At 44.8% G+C, this 22,045-nt stretch overlaps 1 protein-coding gene across 3 annotated transcripts in view; it reads right to left on the bottom strand.

Moving 5' to 3' along the window:
* Map2k5 (mitogen-activated protein kinase kinase 5) overlaps positions 1–22,045 on the bottom strand; it is a 226,341-nt gene that overhangs the window by 44,256 nt on the left and 160,040 nt on the right. For 2 of the 3 annotated variants that reach the window (XM_041679391.1, XM_041679393.1), the window contains 2 exons: positions 9,685–9,711; positions 9,339–9,371 (listed from right to left, as the gene is read on the bottom strand). In XM_041679391.1, coding sequence (XP_041535325.1) covers positions 9,339–9,371; positions 9,685–9,711 — 60 coding nt within the window. The remainder of the gene's footprint in view (positions 1–9,338; positions 9,372–9,684; positions 9,712–22,045) is intronic. The other variant, XM_041679392.1, reaches the window with a different exon arrangement.

Below are 22,045 nucleotides of genomic sequence, written 5' to 3'. Positions count from 1 at the left end.
AGGGAGGGAGAAAGGAAGGGAGGGAAAGAAGGAAGTAGGAGAAACTATCACAGTAACAAGAGTGGCTGACCTAGAGCCACCCACCGCCATGTGAAGCACTGGATAGAGGCAGACAAATACTTTATGACATGACCTCTACATGAAATCAAAAACGTGGAACTCAGAGCAGCTAACAGTAGGAGTGGTTACGAGGGTGCGCAGTGGGGGAAGGAGGGGAGGCATGGATTAATGGGCACACATTTACAGTTGTAAATTAAATAAATTCTGAAGACCTATTCAGTAGCATGGCTACCAAGTTATTATTATTAAAGAATTCTATACTTCATATGGCTAAGAGGAGCTCTCAAGGGGTCTGACAGAGACAGGGACAGCCCCCCCACATATGTGAGTAGCTATGGGAGATGATATATACAGTAGCTTGGTTGGGCCAACTGCTTCAGCATCTCTATCTATCTATCTATCTATCTATCTATCTATCTATCTATCTATCTATCTATATCAGGGGTCACACTGTATCCCCTAAATGCACTTTCTATTTAAAATAATATCCCAACAAGGCTGAAAATCCACAACTTTACACAAGACATTACACAAGACAGAACTGTATTCAAAACCATGGGCCCCTCACCTTCTGTAGCTTCTTTTCTTTGAAATGAAAAATCAGTGTAAGTACCACCCACTCCCAAACCCAGAGTGCGGCTTCAAACATGTCCCTTCACATAAATTAAAGTTTATATGCCCAGAGCTGGGCACAGTGGCACGCACCTGCAATCCTGGCACTTGAGAGGCTAAGGCAGGACTCACTTGAACCCACAAGTTCGAGACCAGCTTGGGGACAAGTGCAAGATGTCATTTCAAAGATAAATAAACAAATAATTTTTCTAGCAATGCTTATAAAAAACAGAATGTGAGTTGCCTTCTCTTTCCTTCTACTAAGGCCCATTCCATCTGCATACAAAAGGCCTCAGCCTGCAAATGGGGGTGGGATGGGGGGCGCTGATCACAGACATCCTTACAGAGAAACTTGCTTCTCTTTTCCCTTTGGCCTTAGAACACTGAAATACAACTCACAAAAATAAAGTTTAGTTTTAAAGTACGCAACTCATGTCCCAAACACTTCCTTCACCCTAAGAAGTAGTTGTAACAGCCTCCACCCCCGACTACTTGACCCTCCATGGGTTCCTCTGCTGTAGACCCTGCATGTACTGAGATTCCACACAACACGCAGCTTCTCAAGTGCAGTCTCTTTCATTTTAGATACATCTACACTACAGCATTCCTAGCTCCGCATTCCCATCTGTGGCTGAACACTATTCCAATGTTTGTATGCCGATATTTTTCCCTTTCCGGCTGATAGACTTTTGTGCTGTTTCTGCTTTTTGGCTGTTGAGAATAAACTTATGCATGTGCATACATGTATTCTTACGTGGCACATACACGTACTTCTCTGTGGTCATACCTAAGGAGTGAATTGTTGGGTTACACATTAACTCTATGTCCCAGCTTCTGACAAACATTTCATAGCAACCGTGTCCCTTTCAAGGCCTACAAGCTCCTTAGGAGGGTTTCTCCCTCTTTCCAGCCTGGCCAACACCGGCTCTTACTGGTGTCACAGCAATCACGGGCATTCTGGGAGCAACGTGAATTCTGATTTGCTGGTACCTGGGTGCATGAGTCTGCTTACTGGCCATTTGCAGGACTTTGATATAATGCTGTTCAAACCCTTGTTCATTTGTCTTTTCTCTGCTAGTGAGTTATAGGAATCTTACATTTCTGGTTACTTGACCTTTAGCAAATACATATATTTAAAAATTTTGTTCCCTAAACCTCCCAAGTGTTCAGGATAGTTTTAAATATATGATCCTCTTGAGGGCAGAACTTCTTTCTCTTGCATACTGAGAACCAGCAGTTTTTGTAGCGGAAACACTTTGTTTTGCCACGGGTTGGTCTTGCCATTGTTGCCTCTGGCTGCCGGCTCCACTCTAGGTCCTGCCTTGTGACACTGCCACTCTACCTTGCTTGCTGCAATTTTGCTGTGAGTTTTGAAATAAACCAACTTTGTTTTTCTCCCCGACTATTTTGGCTGCTCTGACGATTTTTAAATTTTGAAGTATGAATGTGTACATCTGTGGTGGGGCACTGTCCACGTAGGCCAGAGCAAGTTGGGACTGTATGCGATTGTGAGTCACTTGCTGTGGGTGCTGGAAACTGAACTCTGGTCCTCTATAAGAGCAGCAAACACCCTTAACCGCAGACCCATCTCTCCAGTCCCATATTTTGGCTACTCTTAAGTCTTAGTATATGGCATATGAATTTTAGAATTGGCTTATTTATTTCTGGATAAAAATGTGCCACTGGCATTTTGACAGGAATTACACTGACTTTGCAGACCAACTGAGATAGTATCACCTTGTGTTTTGAAGTTAATTAGCTAATCCGTTTATTTAGTGTGTGTGCATATGTGTGCTCTTGCCAGGGTTTGGATATGGAAGTCAGGGGATAACTTGTGGGGGACTCAGTTTTCTTCTTCTACCGTGGGGGTCCCAGGGATCAAACTCAGGTGGTCAGGCTTGGTGACAAATGTGTTAACCTGCTGTGCCATCTCCCCAGCCCAACGTCACCTTCTTAACAAAAGTGAGTTTTTACTACATAGAATATATTTTCCATTAGTTATGGTTTCAGTTTCTTTCAATATTCTATAGTTTCTTTTGTTAACTTGTTTGTTTTCTGCAACCACAACATGAACTGCTTTGTATAGTTCATTCTGTGTGTGGAGACTGCAGAAACACAAACGCTGCCTGTGCACTCTCACTGTGTCCTGTCGCCTTGCCAAACCCGCTACCTGGGATTCTTCCGTGGCTTTTCTAGGTTTACTGAATGCTTTAGTGTAAAAGGGTGTGTCAGATTTTCTGAAGGGTCCCCTACTTCTGTCTATTGAACTAATTATGTGTTTTTTCCCTTACTAAATGAAAATGGTATATAACTGATTTTCAAATCAGAGCAACCTTGCATTCCTGGGATAAACATCACTTAGTTCTAATATTTTTCCATTTTGATTTTTACAGCTGTGATAAAACACTGACCAAAAGCAACTTGGGGAAGGAAGGGTTTATTTCAGCTTACATTCCCAGTCATCATCCGGTGAAGCCAAGGTAGGAACTCCAGGCCGAAGCTTGAAGCAGAAACTATGCAGGGGACTGCTTACTGGCTTGCTCACAGTCAGCTACACTTCCTCCATAGCTCACCACCCTAGGAACAGTGCTACCCCCACATCAATCAGCAAATGCTCTACAGACAGGCATACCTACAGACTGTGATGGAGGCAACTCTTCAAATGAGGCTCCTTCTCCATCTCAAACTTGAGTACTTCATACGGTTTGGTAGAATAAAGGTTTTCAGAGTATTTATTTGCTTATTTATTTTGAGACAGGATCTCCTTATGCTGATAAGTTATGCTGGCAACAAAATTAACTAGGACTGATATATGATTCCCTCCAACTATTGCTGAGTTTGGGGTATAAAATCCTGCTGGCGTTTTCATGAAAGTTTTGGTATAGATAAGGGATAGTGGTCTGCAGTGTTTCTATTTATTTATCTGTGTATATGTATGGACACAAATGTGCCACAGCACACGCACAGTAAGGTCAGGGGGCAACTTTTCAATGTGTGGGTCCAAAGGGTCAAACTCCACTATCAGCCTTAGCAGCAAGCACCTTTACCCACCAAGCCAGCATGCTGGCCCTAGTTTTCCTTCTTGTCAAGTCTTTGGGCTCAGGTATCAGAGTAGTACTGACTCACAGGAACAACGAGAACAGTGGTTCTCTTACTCCCACTTTGGGAGTCTAAGAAGGAGAGTTGTTAATTCTTCTTTACACACTTGGTAAAATTCACCCAGCAATGATGCTGAGCTGACTTTTATGGCAAGTTTTTATTTAATTTTTTTTTGTTACAGGCCTACTCTGTACTGCAATTTGGGCTTCTAGGAATTTGTGTATTTCATACAGGTGATTCAGTTTTTCAGGGTATTTGTTCTATTCATTCATTCATTCATTCATTTTTGAGGCGTGCTCTTCGGTGTATTCCAGGTTGTATGCCTCAAACTTATGGCAATCTTCCTAGCTTCCAAACTCTGGTATCCCAGGCTTACACTCCTGAGAGCCTAGCTGGAGGTGCTAACTCAGGGCTTGTATACCCTTGACTGAAGACCATGCATGCAGCTTCAGGAGAGACACACATAGAACACTCTCTTAGCTAGCCTTACATCCAGGTTATGCATTCCTGATTTTAGTAGTTGGGAGTTCTCCTGTCTCTATCAGTCTAGCAGAAACCTGACATTTTGTTGGCCTTCCAAAGAACCAATGGCTTTGTTGGTTTTTCTTCTCTGTATCATTTACTTCTGCTATAATCTTTGCTATTTCTCCTTCCTACTAACTTGGGTTCAGTCTGTTCACTCTCTCTTTCTTAGGGTGGAACCCGAGCCTACTGATCTGAGATTGCCTCTCTGCACTGCTCACTGCCTTCTGTGAGCTTTTGCCGCTGTCCTGGAAGTTTGCCAGAGGCCCCTTTGGTTTTTGCACTGAAAGGATTATTTTCACATATTTGTGATTTTTCAGGTTCCCTTCTGTGAGTACTTCTGCTTCCTACCCATCCTGAGCTCTTTGGCTCCCTGGTCAGTTGTCAGGTTTCTGGAACATAGTCAATGTCCTTTATCAAAGCCCTGCTCCTATGATCACCTTCCTTAGCAGCCTTAATAGAGAAGACTCCTAAGACCAGAACCTTCTCCTTTATATGTGAATGGGGAGAAGAGTCAGCATTCTCAGAACCACTCAGCACCTAACCCAGGTCACCTGTCTATCCACACTCCCAGTCCTAGACTGTGAGGAAGTACTGAGAGTTTGCTCATTTACAAACTCGTACTTCTAAGAGACCAACACATGGCCATTACTTCTGAGCAGGTATAAAATGTCACTTCAATGAATTCACTTTTTATGCGTAAAATGAATAAACAGAAGTATAAATCAGGGATTTGTTTAATGGCTCTTTTGAGCACCCACAGATGCTAGGCAAGAATTTATTTTTAGTTATAATATACCTGAAATGTATGTATATGCTTAGAACACTATCCCATTTTTCTGGTTGTCATATTTTAGACAACATGAACATTCTGGAATACATCTGTGATCTCAAAAAATAATTTATAAGGTAGTTTCGGGTCTTTCTGCCCAACATTTATGTTTTCTTCCTGTTTTTAATCTAGGCAACTCCATTTATCTTTAAGCCTGAGTTTAAATGCAGTGCCTCCTCACCCACCCCAGCCGGGACTCTGTAGTAGTCACCCTACCCGGAACCGTTCTTATTTGCTCTGTGCACATGTCTTGCCCAAGGCTATGGCCCATGTGGGCTCAACAGACTTCCGGGCAGGGTTCCCTTCAGACTTCCCAGTTCTCAGCCCCTCCATCCACTGGCAGCTCCACTAGCTGGTCTGAGAGAGCTTCGGCTATGACGGTGCAGACATCGGGTGTATCTTCACCTGTGACAACTCCTATCTAGCCAGCCCTTTAGTCCCAGCAGCCTAGGAACCGGGGGTGGGAGAGTTTCTAGTGTTAAAGTGTGAGCGTTGGCCCTGGCCAGGAGACCTACCCTGCCTCACTGACTTGGGTAGAAGTCCAGGCTTGTGGCCTTGCCTAGAAGCCCATCCTTTCTAAATTACGGCTGTCCTGAGTGTTCGCAACTCAGGCTAGTACCTGGTAACTGACGACTGTGTGCTAACTGGATGCAGGTCCATCCATTTCACTATATCAGAGGGGCCTTAGCTTCTGCCTTCCTCTTCAGATAAGGCTGCTGAATATTATGAGTATTGCCTGGGAATCGGACTTCATTTGATACATTTTTATTTTGCTAGGGTCACTACTGGTAATGCCAATACTAAAGATAGATGTAGAACTGCTTGGACAGCACCTGAGTGAGGTCCCGGACAAGAACAGTGACTACGAGAGGCAATATCCCGGGAGAACACCGGAGGAGCAGTCATCGAGGGGCACAGTGCAGCCTGGAGGCACATGGCACTCTGATTTCAAGAGGCCCGGGAACACCACTGAATGTCGAGGCTAAACACACAGTCAGCTCTGGGACTGTCCCAGCCCTAGAGGACACTGATGTACCCACGCTGAGTTCAGCATCACATTCCAAACACAGTCTTGGGGAAGATGGTAAGGGACACTCACTACACTGTCGGCAGGCTGTCAAAATACACATTTCTTTTAAAAATACAAATTTCTCACAGATAGCAGAGGCGGCATTAACATTGCTATTATCTAGACAATGGAGCCTTTTATTCCCGAGGGTACCAGGTACTCAGGGCACCAGGTACAGATCATCAGACATCATTTCTGATGAGAGGCCGTCAGGTACCTGGAGTACTAAGAGGTTCTCTTGTGATTTACAGCCTCAGCTAGTTGGGCCCAAGCCACCCGTAGCAGATTGGATTGCCCAGATTTCTGATGGGAGCTCAGTACTCAGTCTGCCTTGGCCACCCTTCCAGTTGCTGATCTGTGGTCCAAGTTCTACCTTTGTGATAGGTATGCTCCTGTTTAGTTTTGGTGTTTTTTGCTGGACATCTGACGGCTAACATTGGCTCTGCCCACAGTTCCATCCTTGATTCTCAGACTAGCTCTAACATTCATTTCTGGTCACTATAGACTAACTGGCTTCTGTCCACCTAGGTACTGATTAATCACTGTCCGATCTCTGCTACGCTATTGTCAAGGTCAAGCTGAAGTCAGTAACATAATATGGCACACTAGGATTTGTTAGTGGTATGTTGGATATGACTCTGAACGGGCCTGAATTACGATCCCTCAGCAGGTAGTATAAATGATGTGTATTCCCGGGGGTCTGTGTGGGGGATGTGCACATGAATACTGGTTCCCAAGGCCAGGAGCATGGGCTCCCCTGAAGCTGAAGTGACAGGCAGTTATGAGCCACCTAAACTGAACGTGAGTCCTCTCCAAGACTAACACATAATTTTAGTCAGCAAACCATCTCTGACTTTTCTGTAACAGGAAATAGCACACACTAGCATCAAGTCCTCAAACCCAAGGAGTAAATGTATCAATTCCTGACTCGTTATATTCACTCACAGAAGTTCTGAAAGTCAGAAGCAAATGAATTTGGAAGAGAGCTCACAGCCTTGTGGGACAGAAATGAACAGAATCTGTCTACACTGGACACGCGTGCACAGTAGCCAAGAGCTAGTGCATCGGAAGCATGAGCAGTAAGAAGTCCAACAACCTGCGCCCAGGACTCTGCTTGGTTTTTGTGTTTGAGACCGGGTCTCACTACAATAATAGCCCAGACTGGTCTCAAGCTCACAGTCCTCCTATTTCAGGTTCCGGAGTGCCGGGATGTAGGCATATGCCTAGATTGGCACTTTTCTTAGCTATTCTGACACAGTTAGTCTTTGGATCACTATCTGAGGAACACCCAGCACACAGTGACAACTGACACACAGGGACAGTGAACACAAAGCACGACCCATGCTTTCTCTGACACCTTGATGCATAAGGCAGCTCATCTGGCTGGTCCCTTCCTAATGACATTATCTGATTTGAGATCTGAGAGCCTCACTCTTGCTGCTGTTGGTGTACAATGTCACCTCAGTTTTAAGATCAACCTGGTTTAGTGAAGACAGTGTCAGCTTCCCAAGTTTCTAGAAAGAAGGTATTTTAACAGGGTTTTGGGGTAAGCGGGAATACTAAGTTCTGTTTTTCTTTTGTCTGAGGGAGACAGGCTTTAAAGAAGGGCATGAAATTGAAGCAAGTGGTATGCTATCTTTTCAAGTCTCATTATTTTACCAAATTAAACAAGTAAAATATTTTAAATGTATAACAACAATCATGTCTTTAAATAAGGAATAGCACCATCTATTTGATCCATAAGATCTTCAAATTAGCTCCCTGGCAACACATGTATCATTGATGAGGAAGACACGTACCTGGATGCCCACGTACTTTTGATGCTGGGAGTCAGGCAAACCAAGAGCAGTGAAGCCCAGGAAATGGTGCAGGCTGCGCATTTGACTGGCTAGGCCAAGTTTCCCTGGGCACCTCCCCAAGCAAAACTGGAGGGGGATCTCAGGAAAATGGCTTAATTAGGAGGATTCTGATGGGACAGGATGCTTTTGGAAACTAAGATGACAGAGATATTGATGAGCTATTAGGTCCAGGAGGCCTGTCTGATATTTGAGATAATGGAGTCTTCATTTGTTTCAGGATGATGCCTTCATTTTCGCACCAACATGGTTTATGGCTTGCAGGGGATATGTGGACTGGCGGATGCAGACATTAAGGATCTGGGAGCCTCCCTCTCACTGCTGCTGTGATGTGTGTGTGTTTATTCTTTTCCTAGGAGGATCTTTATTTTTTCTCCCAAATCTCATAACTGGTTATGCAGATGTTTAATTGAGAAGAATAGCTATGAAATTACTGTTTGTTTGTTTGTTTTTCCTTTCAAACTTTCCTATCTGGACCACTTATTGTCTCTCTTCTCTATTGACAAATGTTCTAAACATTATAAAATTAAAGTTTTAAACACTAAACTTTTCTAGGAGGCTAGGGGTTTTTAGAAGGTTACCGTGTCTCAACTGAGAGCCTGCTGTGCAATAAGAAGGCTGAGATCAAGAGGAGCTGAGAGTCAGATAAAGTAGAATCAGTTAGCTGAGTGAGGCGGATGAGCTCCATGGAGGCAGAGGGACCGAGGATGTCCATGGGAAGGATGCTCAAACAAGAGAACTTAGGAAGAAAGAAGGTTTCTTACTGGAATACTAGAAGACTCAAAAAGTTAGGGGCAGGTACTCCAGAAAATGCCTCATGAGGTAATTAAAGCTCAACTATTGACCAGAGCTTTGAACAAATCCCTCCCCCATTTTAATCAGGTTTCCTTTGATGGATCAAAGCAGAGAGGTGTATTTTATCCAGGCTGTGTCACTACTCACTCAACTCTGACCCTTCTCTATGGAATGCCTTTCAATGTCTCTTATGGAAGCAGTGATACCACTTTAATTTCCAGCTCCATCCCCATCTGGCCAGGAAGAGGATCAATTAATATTATCATGTTTTGTCTTCGGGGCCTCTGACATCCCCGAGGGCCAGCCTGTGGGACAGCCTGGGCGGGGAGAGAGCAGGATTCAGGACAAGGCAGTCGTGTCCCCAGCTCAGAACATACCACATAACTTGCTTCGAGGATGTTGGGCATTGTGCTTCATTAGGAAACAAAATATAAGCTTTCCACACCATTAGGGATGACTTTAGGAGTGGAAAGCACATAAGACGATGCCTCACCTCATCAACAATGCACTGCAGAAGCTGGAGAGGCTGCAATGGGAAGAAGAGAGGAAAAAGTATTAGCCTGTGTGCAATATCTTTACAGTGGAGTGGAAAGAAAAAAAATCATTAATGCAATAAAATATAGCAAGATTAATCAACAACAGCAAACTCTTATAAAAACATGGATGCTCAGGACGTCCTATTATTTCTAATGGTACCTAATCTAATACAGGCAGTTAAAGGTTTGCATTTTCTTCAAAATGCAATTTGCTAAGTTTAAAACAAGGCATTCAAGCATGCAAAGGAAGCAGCCATCAGGAAAAAGAAAAGTGAATTTTTTTTCTGAACTCATAAAGCTTACCATTAAAGATCCCTGGTTTTTCTGAATCTGAAAAAAGGCAATATGTAATTAGCATGTCATAATCAAAATGACTCACTTGGACACATTATGATCACTGAGAGAAAATTATTGCATTGCTGGTGGCAATTTGTGGGCATGTGTTAACACAATTTACATAATGAAAATACACAAATGTTAATAGCTCGCTTCTCATTTATAGGCGAAAGTCAGCAGAATGTTAATTTCACACAACACTTTTTAGTACCCTCCAGGTTGTATTAGAATAGGGAGAAAAACCATAATCCATTTCAAAAGGCTGTTTACGATTCAGATATAAATAATGTTTTATATTGCTAGATTGTGAACACTGGGCTTAATGTTGCAATCATTGCTAATGTTATGAAGCTCACTCTTTTTAAATTAAAAACCGATTTATTTAAAATTGAAATTAAATCATAGTCAGAAATTAGAATTTTGGATTCCTGCCAGTGTCTGCTCACAATCCCCTATTTTGTGAAGAAAACTTTAATTATGTGGTTGAAGTGTTTGCCTGGAACTAAGGAGAAGGGTGAAAACTCCACCCTCTTCAAAGTTTTTTTGAACTGCTTCTCAAGCAGCAAGGCTCTCTGGGAAAAACCAAATGCATGAAGTTTTACAATGCTTTGGTAGGGTACCTGTTTCCATTCCGCGTTCTGCGGGCAGGCTGCTCACATCTAACATAGACAGTTAACGTGACAAGATCAATCAACTTTAACTTACTACACAAAACAGTAAACACATCACTGTCTCCCTAGATACCTACAGTTAATATGCCCAAACCCAATGGACACTGAGTCCTAGGTTCTGCATCTTGTAAACAGAAAAATTTTAGGAACTAAATACTACCAGGACAGGTTGGTTGTTTTCTGGGATACATGAGCTCCAACCAGCTGGTTAGATGGGAAAGAGTAATATCCCATGCTTTCTTGTAGTGCTGGGAATCAAAATGGAGGCCTCAGACACGGTGGGCAGATATTCTGCCACGGAGCTGTAATCCAGGACCCTTTATGGGTTTTAGTGGGACTGTGTGCATGCTGTATCCACACACATGTACACATGTGTGTAGATGTTGTGGAGGCCAGAGCTGATGCTGGGTGCATTCCTCTATTGCTCTCCACCCTGTTTTCTGAGGCAGGATCTCTTACTGAACCTGGAGCTCCCCATGTCTGTTAAACTGGTTGCCCAGCAAGACCCTGGGAGGCATTAGTCTCTGCCTTACCAGCACTAAGATTATAGGTGCAGGCCACAGCTTTTACATGGTGCTGGAATTTGAACTCAGACCCTTATGCTTGTGCAGTAAGCAAGCACTTTACCCGCTTTACCGCTATCTCTTCAGTCCCTTTATGATACCTGAGAAGTCTTTCCTGCACATACTTAATTGACCAGCACAACTAACTCTATAGAATGCAGGGAAGACAATCTCTATTCTATGCTGGTGAAACCAGGCCTCCCAGAAACAGGGCAGCTCAGGTCCCAGGCCCAGGTCTGGCAGTGCCAAGCCTTTCCAATGTTCCCTCACCTGTAGAATACCTGCCTATGATCACAGCATTCCAAACAAAACAAAACAAAACCCCAAAACCAAACAACAACAACAACAAACCCAAATAATTGGACTTCATGCTTTTACTTGCACGGTATGGAAACTTAAATTAATGTCAATAGCCTAATGATTGGGTTTTCGCGAGTGCTAGGTGTATGATTTCTGTTTGCATCAGTGTGGCTGATCAGCAGCCCCTCCTCCCCCACCCCAAGTCCTGGCCTATGGAGCCCAGGCTGGCCTAAACTCACTATCCTCCTGCTCACCTCCTACTGTGGTCACAGGTATCTTAGAAAGCATTTCCCATGCTCTATCTCGATTGGCCAAGCTTCCTGTTCAGGCTGCCACCTGGGAAGCAGTGCCAGACTGCTTGGTTCTCAGTGTTCCCTCCCAGTGCCTGCCTGACATTGCCCAAAGTACTGTCCCATCTTGGACTCCAGGCAAGGACGGCAGGCAGAGATTCAGTCTATATGGGGAGGTTGAGCTGCTCACCCCTTAGACAGCTGAGAAATTTAGTAAACTCTCTGCGATCAGGTCCCTCCTCCTATTGTGTCTGCTTTTCTTTTGTTTCTTCTAAGCACACACAGGTAGCCCTGTGCTCAGTGTTAAAAAAGATATATCCACTTCTACAGCAGCTCACAAAGCGTTCGAAATCTATTTTTGAAATCAAAAAGCATCCTTTCTCATAGATTTCCAAGAGTTGGGAGATTACAAGATTCTCTGAGGAAGATGTAGCAAAAATTCTATGAGATGCCTTGAAGTGAGGTTAGAGTTGGCTTGTGGCATTGCCTTCAGGAACATGAGTGTGAACCAGATGGACAGAGGGGGAGGATTTCCTCATGACCCTGAATCTTACAGGGCTCCAAGGCTTTATCTTGCTCTATCTTGCAGGTAAGAATTCCTTAAAGACAATTTAAGATTGCACTACAATGACTGGGCCAATGAGGCTCTTGCCAACAAGTCTGATGACCTGAGTTGAAGTCTCATAACCCTCATGGTGGACGGAGAAAACCCCTCTGGCAACTTTTCTTCTGACCCTCACAAGCACACTGTGGCACACATGTGCCCATACACAAATAAATAAATGTAATTAAAACTGTCCTATATTAAGGCTGCTATGAGAGAGGGATGACCACCAGTGGCATCCCTCTGTTTTTATGATATGACAATCCAGTTTTGCCCAGGATCTCAGAGATGCTGTGCCAGGGTTTTATTACAGTCTTGATAGCAGCATACTACAGAATGTCAACTTCATGCATTTTGTATTAAGGTAGCAGAGCCAGAACCTGAAATTGATTCAAAATGCTTATGGTACTCAATTACTTCTGAACACTGTTACACAATGCAGTGACTTATGTCTTCCATTTCACCAGGGTCTGATGTGATGATGCAACATCATCATAATTGATTCATTTTCTCAATTAAATAAAGCTACCATGCCTTTCTTTATAGGAGTGCCACACAGACCATGGAGTTAGATGTATTATCTCCTTGCCTTGTCTCAGATATATTGCCTTAAAGGCTATGTTCTGTTCCTCTGTTAATTCCACTAGAAAAATTTAATGCCACGGTCATATTTTTCAAGTTCTAAGCTGCCACGCGTACGACCGTATTTATATTAGGCATATTTTTCACTGCTAAACTCTTTGTTGTTTACCTTTTTCAAGATCACATTACTGTCTGGCACAGTGACTATAAAACAGATCTGAACCAAGTCAACCTCCAGCCACCGCCTCTGCTTTTGTGCACAGTTCATGTAAAATTGCACCCCCTTGTTTTATAGCACATTAAAAGTGGAACCGACTCAGTGTAAAACGCCAGTCGCACAGAGGCGATCTTTATTCCGGGTCTGCCTTTCCGAAGGCCTGACTGTGAGAGCAGAGCTCAGAGGAGCAGAGCTCAGAGGAGCACCGTCCGGTTAGCGCTGATGTACAGCTTGTGCCCGACAACATCTCCGACGCTCTTCACAACCAGCTTGCCGGAGCCCACACTCCTGCGTGTACATATTGCTGGTGTCGAGTGGTTTGTAACTGCTCCAGACAAACACACCTGGCTCATCATGCTCCGGAATTAGTGGTGTTTTGATTCATTTATGAGATGAACTTCCTTCCTCTCCTGGGATTTTTTTCTTTTGTCACTCTTCAGATCCAAGTGTTAAAGCCCCACTAGTAGGAGAGTTAGGCCTCCTTCTGATGGAAGGCAGATCCTCATACAACAAACAGGAAGGACGACTTATTAGGAGGCAGCCACAAGTACCAGCCAGGCTTTACTGACTGCATTAACATTTACTGTATCTTTCTTTGCAAGAACCACACAGGTGGCAATTAGAAAGCCCCATAACAACTCAGGACTTTGGAAAGGACCCGGGGAACGGAGTTGTTGATGCACAGGCTCACTGGTGGGGCCTCAGTACTTGTCAATGGTGCTGGCGCTAAGAAACAATTTTGGAAGTTTCTTTTTCTGCTCCCCTCTCTGCACACAATGGCAAAACAGACCTCACTAGCAGGTCTTTCACATCATATTCAGAGGCATAATCAGAAAACCAGAGTGGATGCACTGTGGAGCTGAGGGAAGACACCAGCCAGGCCTTCATTTCCCCTCTGAAATGACGACTTGCCCTGCAGCTCTTGTCGGAGAGATTTATGTGTGACCTAGGTCACATCTTCCAATATCAGTTGACAAATTTTCTCTTTACATATTTACTGCTTTTCAAGCTTGTGTTATTTTCTCTTAGATAGAAAAAAGAAGTCTGAAATTACAAGGTATGGTTGGAATTTTTAAAAAATAGCAGCTTCGCTTCGTGGGACTTGAGCCATATTCCAGTCTTCAGGGTTAAACTGATTTTTTTTTTTTTTTTTAAATTTTAACCCAACTGCAAGGATCTGTAGACACTTTAAAGATACTCTTCCAATCTGATGCATTAAGCTGCGGCCTCAGCTAAATCTACAGTGATTGTGGTTGACTGGGACTTTATTTTCTACGTGAAAATTAAGACCAGAAGCATTTCTCAAGTGGAAAGGACCTCAGAGATAGATGTTCAAGCTCAACCTACCTACTTTGTCCTTATGGAAATTGAGGCTCAGAGAGGAAAATATTCAAGGTTCCAGACACAGCTTGACCTGACAGTTTGCTCAGGAGGCTGCCCATATGGGAAATGCATGAATCTGAGAATTTGAAAGATTCATGGAATTCCAGTCAGATACCCTTTGCCTCAGAATTATTCTTCCTGCATTGGGGCTATGGGCAATTGTCTGCACAGTTTAGGGTCAAAACATGAGGTTCCCTACCAAAGCCTCTGTGAAGATGGTGCTCCCCATTCAGGAGCTGGGCCTTCTGCCCAGGCCAGGGAGAAATGGTCCTAGCTTTAGTGTGCCAGGTGCTAAGAGGTAACACAGCACCCCCAAACCATTATAGATGATAAAGCTTCCCATAAGGATACAATTTACTTCCATAAGCTTTAGCCTGTTGCCTTGACCACTAAAGGTTCTCAACGACTGCTTTACAAAAAGGAATAGAATGAAATTTACTGGACCTAACTATGAGGGGGGATGTTCATGAGGTGCTAATTTTCCTGCAGACAATATGAGACAAAATGAAAGATAATATACATTGTTTCTAATGAGCTAACATAAACAAATAGGATAGCCTTGCTCCTCCTGTCTTCCCAGGTCACCAGCCTTTATCCTTGTTTGAGTCTGTGCCTCCGACAGGGTCTAAAAGAAATGTTAAGTCCTAAGAAGATTTATTGGGCAGATCCCAATCAGGGCAGAATGTGCTAAAATTCCACAGTCTAAGATCCACTTTCATAGGGTGGATGGAGGGGCACATGCTTTGAATAGCAGCAACTGCAAGCCAAAGGCAGGTTTATTTCTGTGAGTTCAAGGCCAATTAGGGATACACAGTGAGAACTCCTCCTCCCACGTGTGTGTGTGTGTGTGTGTGTGTGTGTGTGTGTATGCATGCATGTATGTATGCAAAAAGTATTTGAATAAATAATCAAAATAGAAGTTTAAAACAAGTTTTTAAATTTAGTTTAAGATCCTTTCTCTGTCCCCTTCTTTCTGGCCCACAGCTCATCCTGAAGCCAGGGTTGTGTTTGGGAGCCACCAGTTTTGAAAAGAGAAAACTAACTAGCCAAGAGCGGGTGTGACAGAAAGGTTCCAAGATGCCTAGAGAAGAGTACAGCTCAGATGCAGCCAGATAGAAAAATCACCAAGGCCATAAATTAGACCACTTGGCTCTTGCTGTTTCCCAAGGATCAAGGACAATGCATTTCTACGCAGAATCCAGCAGCTGGAGCACTGAGGTGCTGGACAACATCACTCATCCTGGGACTCCGCCAGGCACTGAGAAAAAAAACCAAACAAACCAGACCTGCTCTGCGGTCTCTTCTCTACCCTTTGTATACTGAAAACTGACATAGCTCGTGTCCCACTCCATGTACAAGCAAATTCTCCTTTGAGGGAACACTCACTTGCATGTTTGGACATAGAACTGCAATTTGAAACAAACAGATGTGAATTGCACGATCAGTCTGTTTCCTGATAGTATGGGCCTAGCCAAGGTGTTCATTGAGTATCTTGCTTTGAGAAGATTTTAGACATTTTCCTGTCTCTAACTTTAGTTCCTGCTTTTCTTTGTTCTGTGAGGGGATGAGTTTGTGTGAATCTAGCTTAAGACCATCAGAGGTGTGTGTGTGGTGGGGGAGGGGGAAGTGTGGTGGAGGTGTGAGTGTGTGGGGGAAGTGTGGTGGAGGTGTGAGTGTGGGGGGAGGGGAAGTGTGGTGGAGGTGTGAGTGTGGGGGGAGGGGAAGTGTGGTGGAGGTGTGAGTGTGGGGGGAGGGGAAGTGTGGTGGAGGTGTGAGTGTGGGGGGAGGGGAAGTGTGGTGGAGGTGTGAGTGTGGGGGGGAAGTGTGGTGGAGGTGAGTGTGGGGGGAGGGGAAGTGTGGTGGAGGTGTGAGTGTGGGGGGGGGAAGTGAGGTGGAGGTGTGAGTGTGGTGGGGGAAGTGAGGTGGAGGTGTGAGTGTGTGGGGGGGAAGTGAGGTGGAGGTGTGAGTGTGGTGGGGGGAGGGGTGGGAGGTAGGAGATGCAGTTCTCTGAGCAAAGCCTATGGATGATATCAACCTTCATGACCAAATAAGCCTGCTCCAGCGAAGGTACAGACGGGGGTTTTCTGGATCTAGCCTTTACTTGGCTTCCTTGTCAGCTTCACCAGCTGCCCCCCCCCGTCATGCCCCCCCCCCCCCGTCATGCTATGGAACCCAAAGCTATGCTGGGTTCACCTGGTCCATATCTTTGTCCACGTGGGATCTGGCTTTGTATTATTCCAGACAGCAGTATCTTCTAGGGCTAGAATTCCAATGACTCTATCTTGGGCAGCAGGAACTGTTAGGAAGTTTCCTTCATAAAATGTAACTTACAATTGTATTTTCTTCATAACAAAAGCAGCTTTAAACTGCTTGCACCTCCTACCGGGCAGCACCCTCTTACATCTGCAGTCAGGCTCACCACACTCAACCACAGCGAATCTCTAGTTTTAACCTTTACCCAAAACGTAGGCTTCGTCTGCCACCATAGCTACACTGCTCCTGTCACGATGCCGCTTTCCATGGACACACAGAGAATCCCTACTCTTCTTGTACTGTGTCACTGTGGGGCTGGCGTTTGCCACCGTCCCTGCAGAAAGTCTGGTGAATTTTACGAACATTCACTATATTTTAGGAAGCCTATGGCCACAGAAGGCTGTTAGAAAGTTCATTTTCAAGCCCAAATAAATCTTAAAGATAAGCCCAGGACCCTTGAACTATGGTGAACAGAAGTGACTTCAGTTCCTTCCACATTTGGGGACAGGCACCATGTTTTCAAAGTCTTTGGTGCTAACGAAACACAAGGACTTTCCTCCGCAGGATCAGCTGCAGCTCTTGATGCCCGTCCCCCCTTCCTCCTCCCACAGTACAGGCGCTCTGGCCACATGCTCCACCCTCACAGCCCTCTGCATACCTCAAGATGATTGGGTGTGAGACAGCAGACGAAGCATGGAGCTCAGGCCTGAATTATTAAGACATGTACATCCCTTGGGCTCAGGGAGTTAAACAGTCTTCAGGTGCTGATGGGGAAACACTTGCCCCCGCAGACGCAGGTTACTCTGAGAACCCCAGCAGTCACTGTTGGTCTAGGAATCAATCTAAGTGCTAGGAGTGGTGGTGCACACCTTTAATCTCAGAGGCCAGCCTGGTCTACACAGTGAGTTCCAGGCAAGCCAAGGTTAATATGGAAACCTTGTCTCAAACAAAGGAAAAGCGAGGCAAAAGTCACTGGCCAGACCTGCCTCTCCACAGGTCAGGAAGCCCAGCTTTTCACTCAGGGAACGCCTCTGTGACTAAGGTGACTTTGAGCTGGTATTTTAAGCAGCTGAAGGACCAGCTGTGATTTTACATCCTGTCACTGTGGTCAGCGTCCTCCAGCTGTGTGCATAGGTGTGGCAGCTCCCCTCATCTGGCTATGCTTCAGGACCCTTAGTAGAAACAGGACACTCTACCCTCCTTACCCATTCCTTGTCTTTACCCGAGTACCTACACCCCCAATAAGCTTCCATCTCTCCCATAAAGGACTTGTTTTAGGCACAGAATTGCTACAGTCACTCCTCTTATGCTTCGGGACTCTTACTAAGAAGTGTTACCTAGTGCAGCACTGTGGCAGCTGACAGTTGATCTGATGACCGAGACACCTGCTAGGTGACTGGCAGGTGAGTGGTACATACAACATGGAGGTACTGCACGATGGGGTTATTAATACCCAGAATGTTGCAAAATAGGGTGGCAAGAGGTTCCATCAGGCCACTCACAGTTGCATGCTGTTGGAAACTTAGAATCACCTCTGCAATTTTCTGCTTCATATTTTAGACTGCAGTTGACTGAAGGCAGAGACTAAAGTGCTGGGTAAAGGGAAGACTATCAACAGGTCCCCCTGCTACAGGGTACACAGCCCTGGACACATACTTACTTTGCCTTGACTGGCTTAGCTCATCGTGTTCTGGGTCCTGTAGCAGAAACTCATGGAGGATAAGGCGCACTGGGTTTTTGGTAGCAGTATCATATAGTCGGCTCAGCCGGGAGAAAATAGATAAAAAGAAACACTATTCTCTCTGCAGTGTCTCATACAGACAAGGTATGAAGGAAGGCTTAACTGGTTAGGGACCCTTGACAGCTCTCACATAGACACGGTATGAAGGAAGGCTTAACTGGTTAGGGACCCCAGACAGGTCTGAAGCAGCTGCTTCTGTTTCTTTCTTGGGACAAACAGACTCCACGAGTCTTTTGTTGGGTTGAGAAGAGGCTGGCCAGCCATGCAGGGACACAGACTTCTGGGATCTGAAAGGTCATCAAAGGTTTTGGAATACTGCTTAGCTCCCCCACCCCCACACCCCACCCCTGTTTCTGATCTTTGAAATTCTTCTGCTGTCTGGATTAATCCAGCAAAGGGGAGTTTACTGCTTTCCACCCATCCCCTCCATCCTTTGTCCCATCTGGCTCTCCTGAGGGGCCAACACTCTAGAGAAAATGATCATGTCTCTCAGAAGGACTTGTCTTACAGAGAGAAGATAAAATGAGGAATGGGGAACCTTGGGCGCTTTCCAAATGCAGAGTTGGTATGTTTTGTCAACATGTTAGTTGGTAAAATTGAGGTAAATAATCACTTTATTGATTTCATCTATATTTATCAAGCAGTCCTCTATGCCTGATGCTATACGTGACTCTAGAAAACAAAAGGCAGGCGAGACACAATTGCTGGTCCTCAAAGGTGAATGGCTTATTAAAGTTTCCTGAAACTAGCCAGCGCTAAGACTTAATCACAGAGCTTGTCTTTCCTTTAAATGTCACTCAACATTGCGACAAAACACAGCTACGTAGGGCTGGAGAGCTGGCCCAGTAGTTAAGAGCACTTGTTGCTCTTGCAGAAGGACCCACGTTTGGTTCTCAGCACCCACCACTGTCTGTAACTCCAGTCCCATGGATCTGACTCCTGCTTCTGACCTCCTCAGGTACCAAGCATGCATATGGTGCATAGTCACACAGGAGACTATCAGCACCTTCCAGAGAGGAGACTAAGGCCCGAGAAGGAAGGTCAACAAGCTAATAAATGCCAGGCCCAGAAATGAAGACAGCCCTGTCTGTGTCTGGGTTGAAGTCACATGTCAACGGTGACATTCACTGTCACCTGGGGTGGTGGGCATCATTTGCTGCTTCCTGCTCTCTTTGCCCAGGGGTCTCTAGTTAATGAGGAGCACAGAGCTGTCCAGAGCTTGGGATGAAGTCAGACCTCTGGCCAGAAACTTGGTTTTGCTTATGGAATTTCATCAAACCGGACTAATCCTAAGGAGAAGGTGGCCTCAGGCCCACAGGGCACTGCGCAACCCATTTCTGCACAGAATTGAAACAAGTTCTAGCACTTCTGTCTTTTCTCCCTGTGCCTGGAGACCCACAACTTCCCTCGTCAGGCCATTCTATTGCCCGATGTCACTATGTGTAGATATAACCAAGTCCACACTTGATTCTGATAGGTTGCCCTGGCTTCCCACCATCCCTAGGAGCTGTCTTAAGCCTCCTGTCTTGGCACCCAGTTGTGCCCAAGACCTCTCTGCTCCTGGCTGTGTTTCAGCAATCCCCAGCCCTAACCTGCATCAATTCTTTGCTCCTTTAGGGAATTGTAGATTTTTCAATGAACTTGTCTATTTTATTGGCACTAGAGAGGGTTGGGTTCTTAGGATCATTAACGTTTTAGTTGAAGAAGATTCTCCAAAACCTCAGGCGTTAATCCAGTACTGTTAAACATCTAAAAGTAATCTGTGTTCAAACAAAGCTTGGCCAGGTCTTCCCTCTTTTAACTTGGATGCCAATGAGCTCCTAGCTTCAATTCTATCCCAAGTTCTCCATGTGATGAGCAGAACAACTGAGAACAATAAAAGTTGATGTTTTTGTCATTGCCGCTGCTGAGACTACTTTCCTCCCAGGGATCTGCATCCAGTAAGCAATTACCTGGTAGGCAGGGAGCATCCTGGGATAGTAATTTCCACCTCTGTAGATGCACCAGTTGGAGGCAGTACTTGTGTGTTTGGGTGTGTAAAATAAGAATGGCTATTTGGCATCAAAACCTCTGGGTGCCTCATCAACCTCCCATCCCCACCTTTCTTGAGACAGAAAAAGCCATTGACTTTGGAGTGGGGGATAGAAGCCCTGTAAGGTGTCACTAAATGACCATGGTTTCCCTTCCTTCCTCTGCAAAATAAAAGCTAGATAATAAGGTCTTCTTGTGTCTGAAACACTAGGATTTCTTAAGGTAGCAACTACCAATAACAAGGTGTAAGAACAGAATCTCTGGAGTCTAAGAGGGAGACAAGATGGCAAAGTCAATGACTGGAAGCCAGAGCGGGACGTCAAGGTCATTGCTTTACACTTCAATCTTATTTCTAGACTGATTATTTAAAAAGCTGTGAAAAAATCACGGTCCCAGATACTGGACTAAAAATGAGTAGATCCTATATAGAATTCTGTGTATGAAGACTGTGAATGACAAATCGTAACTCAGAAGAGAAGGACTGGACAGGAAGGCTCTGGTGGGATCAGAGAAGTAATTCATTTCAGTCCAACCTGGCAGGAGACACAGTCATATATTTTCAGAGCCACACAGGCAAATCCCTCAAGTACTTTCTGGAAATATAAATAATACCACCATTGCCATGGCAGTGTTAACCACCTCACGCTTTTCAAAGTGCCTTCTTAGGCCTTGACTCATCTGGTCGTGATAATTCCTTCCCAGTAGCCTGGAAGCTGTCCTGGAATGTGCCAGGTTAAATTCACACAAGTTGGGGAGAAGTGGTCAGATTGTGGCAACTACTCTCAGGGCAGAGATCTGGAAATGCAAATCCTCCAACCTCAGACAAGCTCAAAGGGACTCATGACATCCTGGAGCCCAGCTTCTGTATCCTGTCTGTTACAGGGTTAGCAACATCTGAGACTCCCTTCCTCCTCCTGCTCCTCTCTCCCCTTTTTTCTCCCCTAAGCTGGCATTACAATTCACCCAGGAGATTTGCTCAACAGGGGAAAGGAAGGCAACCACAGTAACACCCTTCAGACTCCTGGGTGTGGCTCTTGGTGAACGTAAATGCTTGGAGTGGTCCTTTGCCTTCCTTCTAGCCTCCTTACCCTAGCTCAAGCATCTTCTACTCTAAGAAGCATTCTTGGCTTCTTTTAAATAAATGCTACTTTCATTTATTTTAAAAATTATGTGTATTCAGGCCCAGTGTGGTGGAGCATGCCTTTAATCCTAGCACTCGGGAGGCAGACAGATCTCTGTGTTCAAACCCAGCCCAGCCAATATTGTGAGTTCCAGGCCATCCAGGGCCACACAGAGAGACTTTTGTCTAAAAGAATAAATAATAAAAAACAAATAAAAATGATGTGCATGTGCCCGAGGAGACTAGCTGTATGGGGTCTCAGTGGAGCTGGAATTACAGGTGGTTGGGAGCTGCCTGACGTGGATTCTGGGATCCGAACTTAGGTCCTCTGCAAGTGCAGTGCACACACTTAACAGCAGAGCCACCTTTCCAGACTAAATGATTTACTTACTTTTTACCTACTGCAGAGGCCAGAGGCTTTGGATCCCTTGGAGCTGGAATGTGAGCAAACACAGGCAATCGTGAACTATCTAATGTGGGTGTTGGGACTGAACTCTGGTCCTTTGCAGGAGAAGGATGAGCTCTTAATTGAGCCATCTTTCTAGTCCTGTCTTGGCTTCTTAAAGTAAGTTC

This window comes from Microtus oregoni, unplaced genomic scaffold (genome assembly GCF_018167655.1).
Source record: "Microtus oregoni isolate MIOR12 unplaced genomic scaffold, Mior012 000032F_ref0000030, whole genome shotgun sequence".
NCBI classification, from domain to species: domain Eukaryota; kingdom Metazoa; phylum Chordata; class Mammalia; order Rodentia; family Cricetidae; genus Microtus; species Microtus oregoni.
This window is presented reverse-complemented; position numbering and strand designations above follow the sequence as displayed.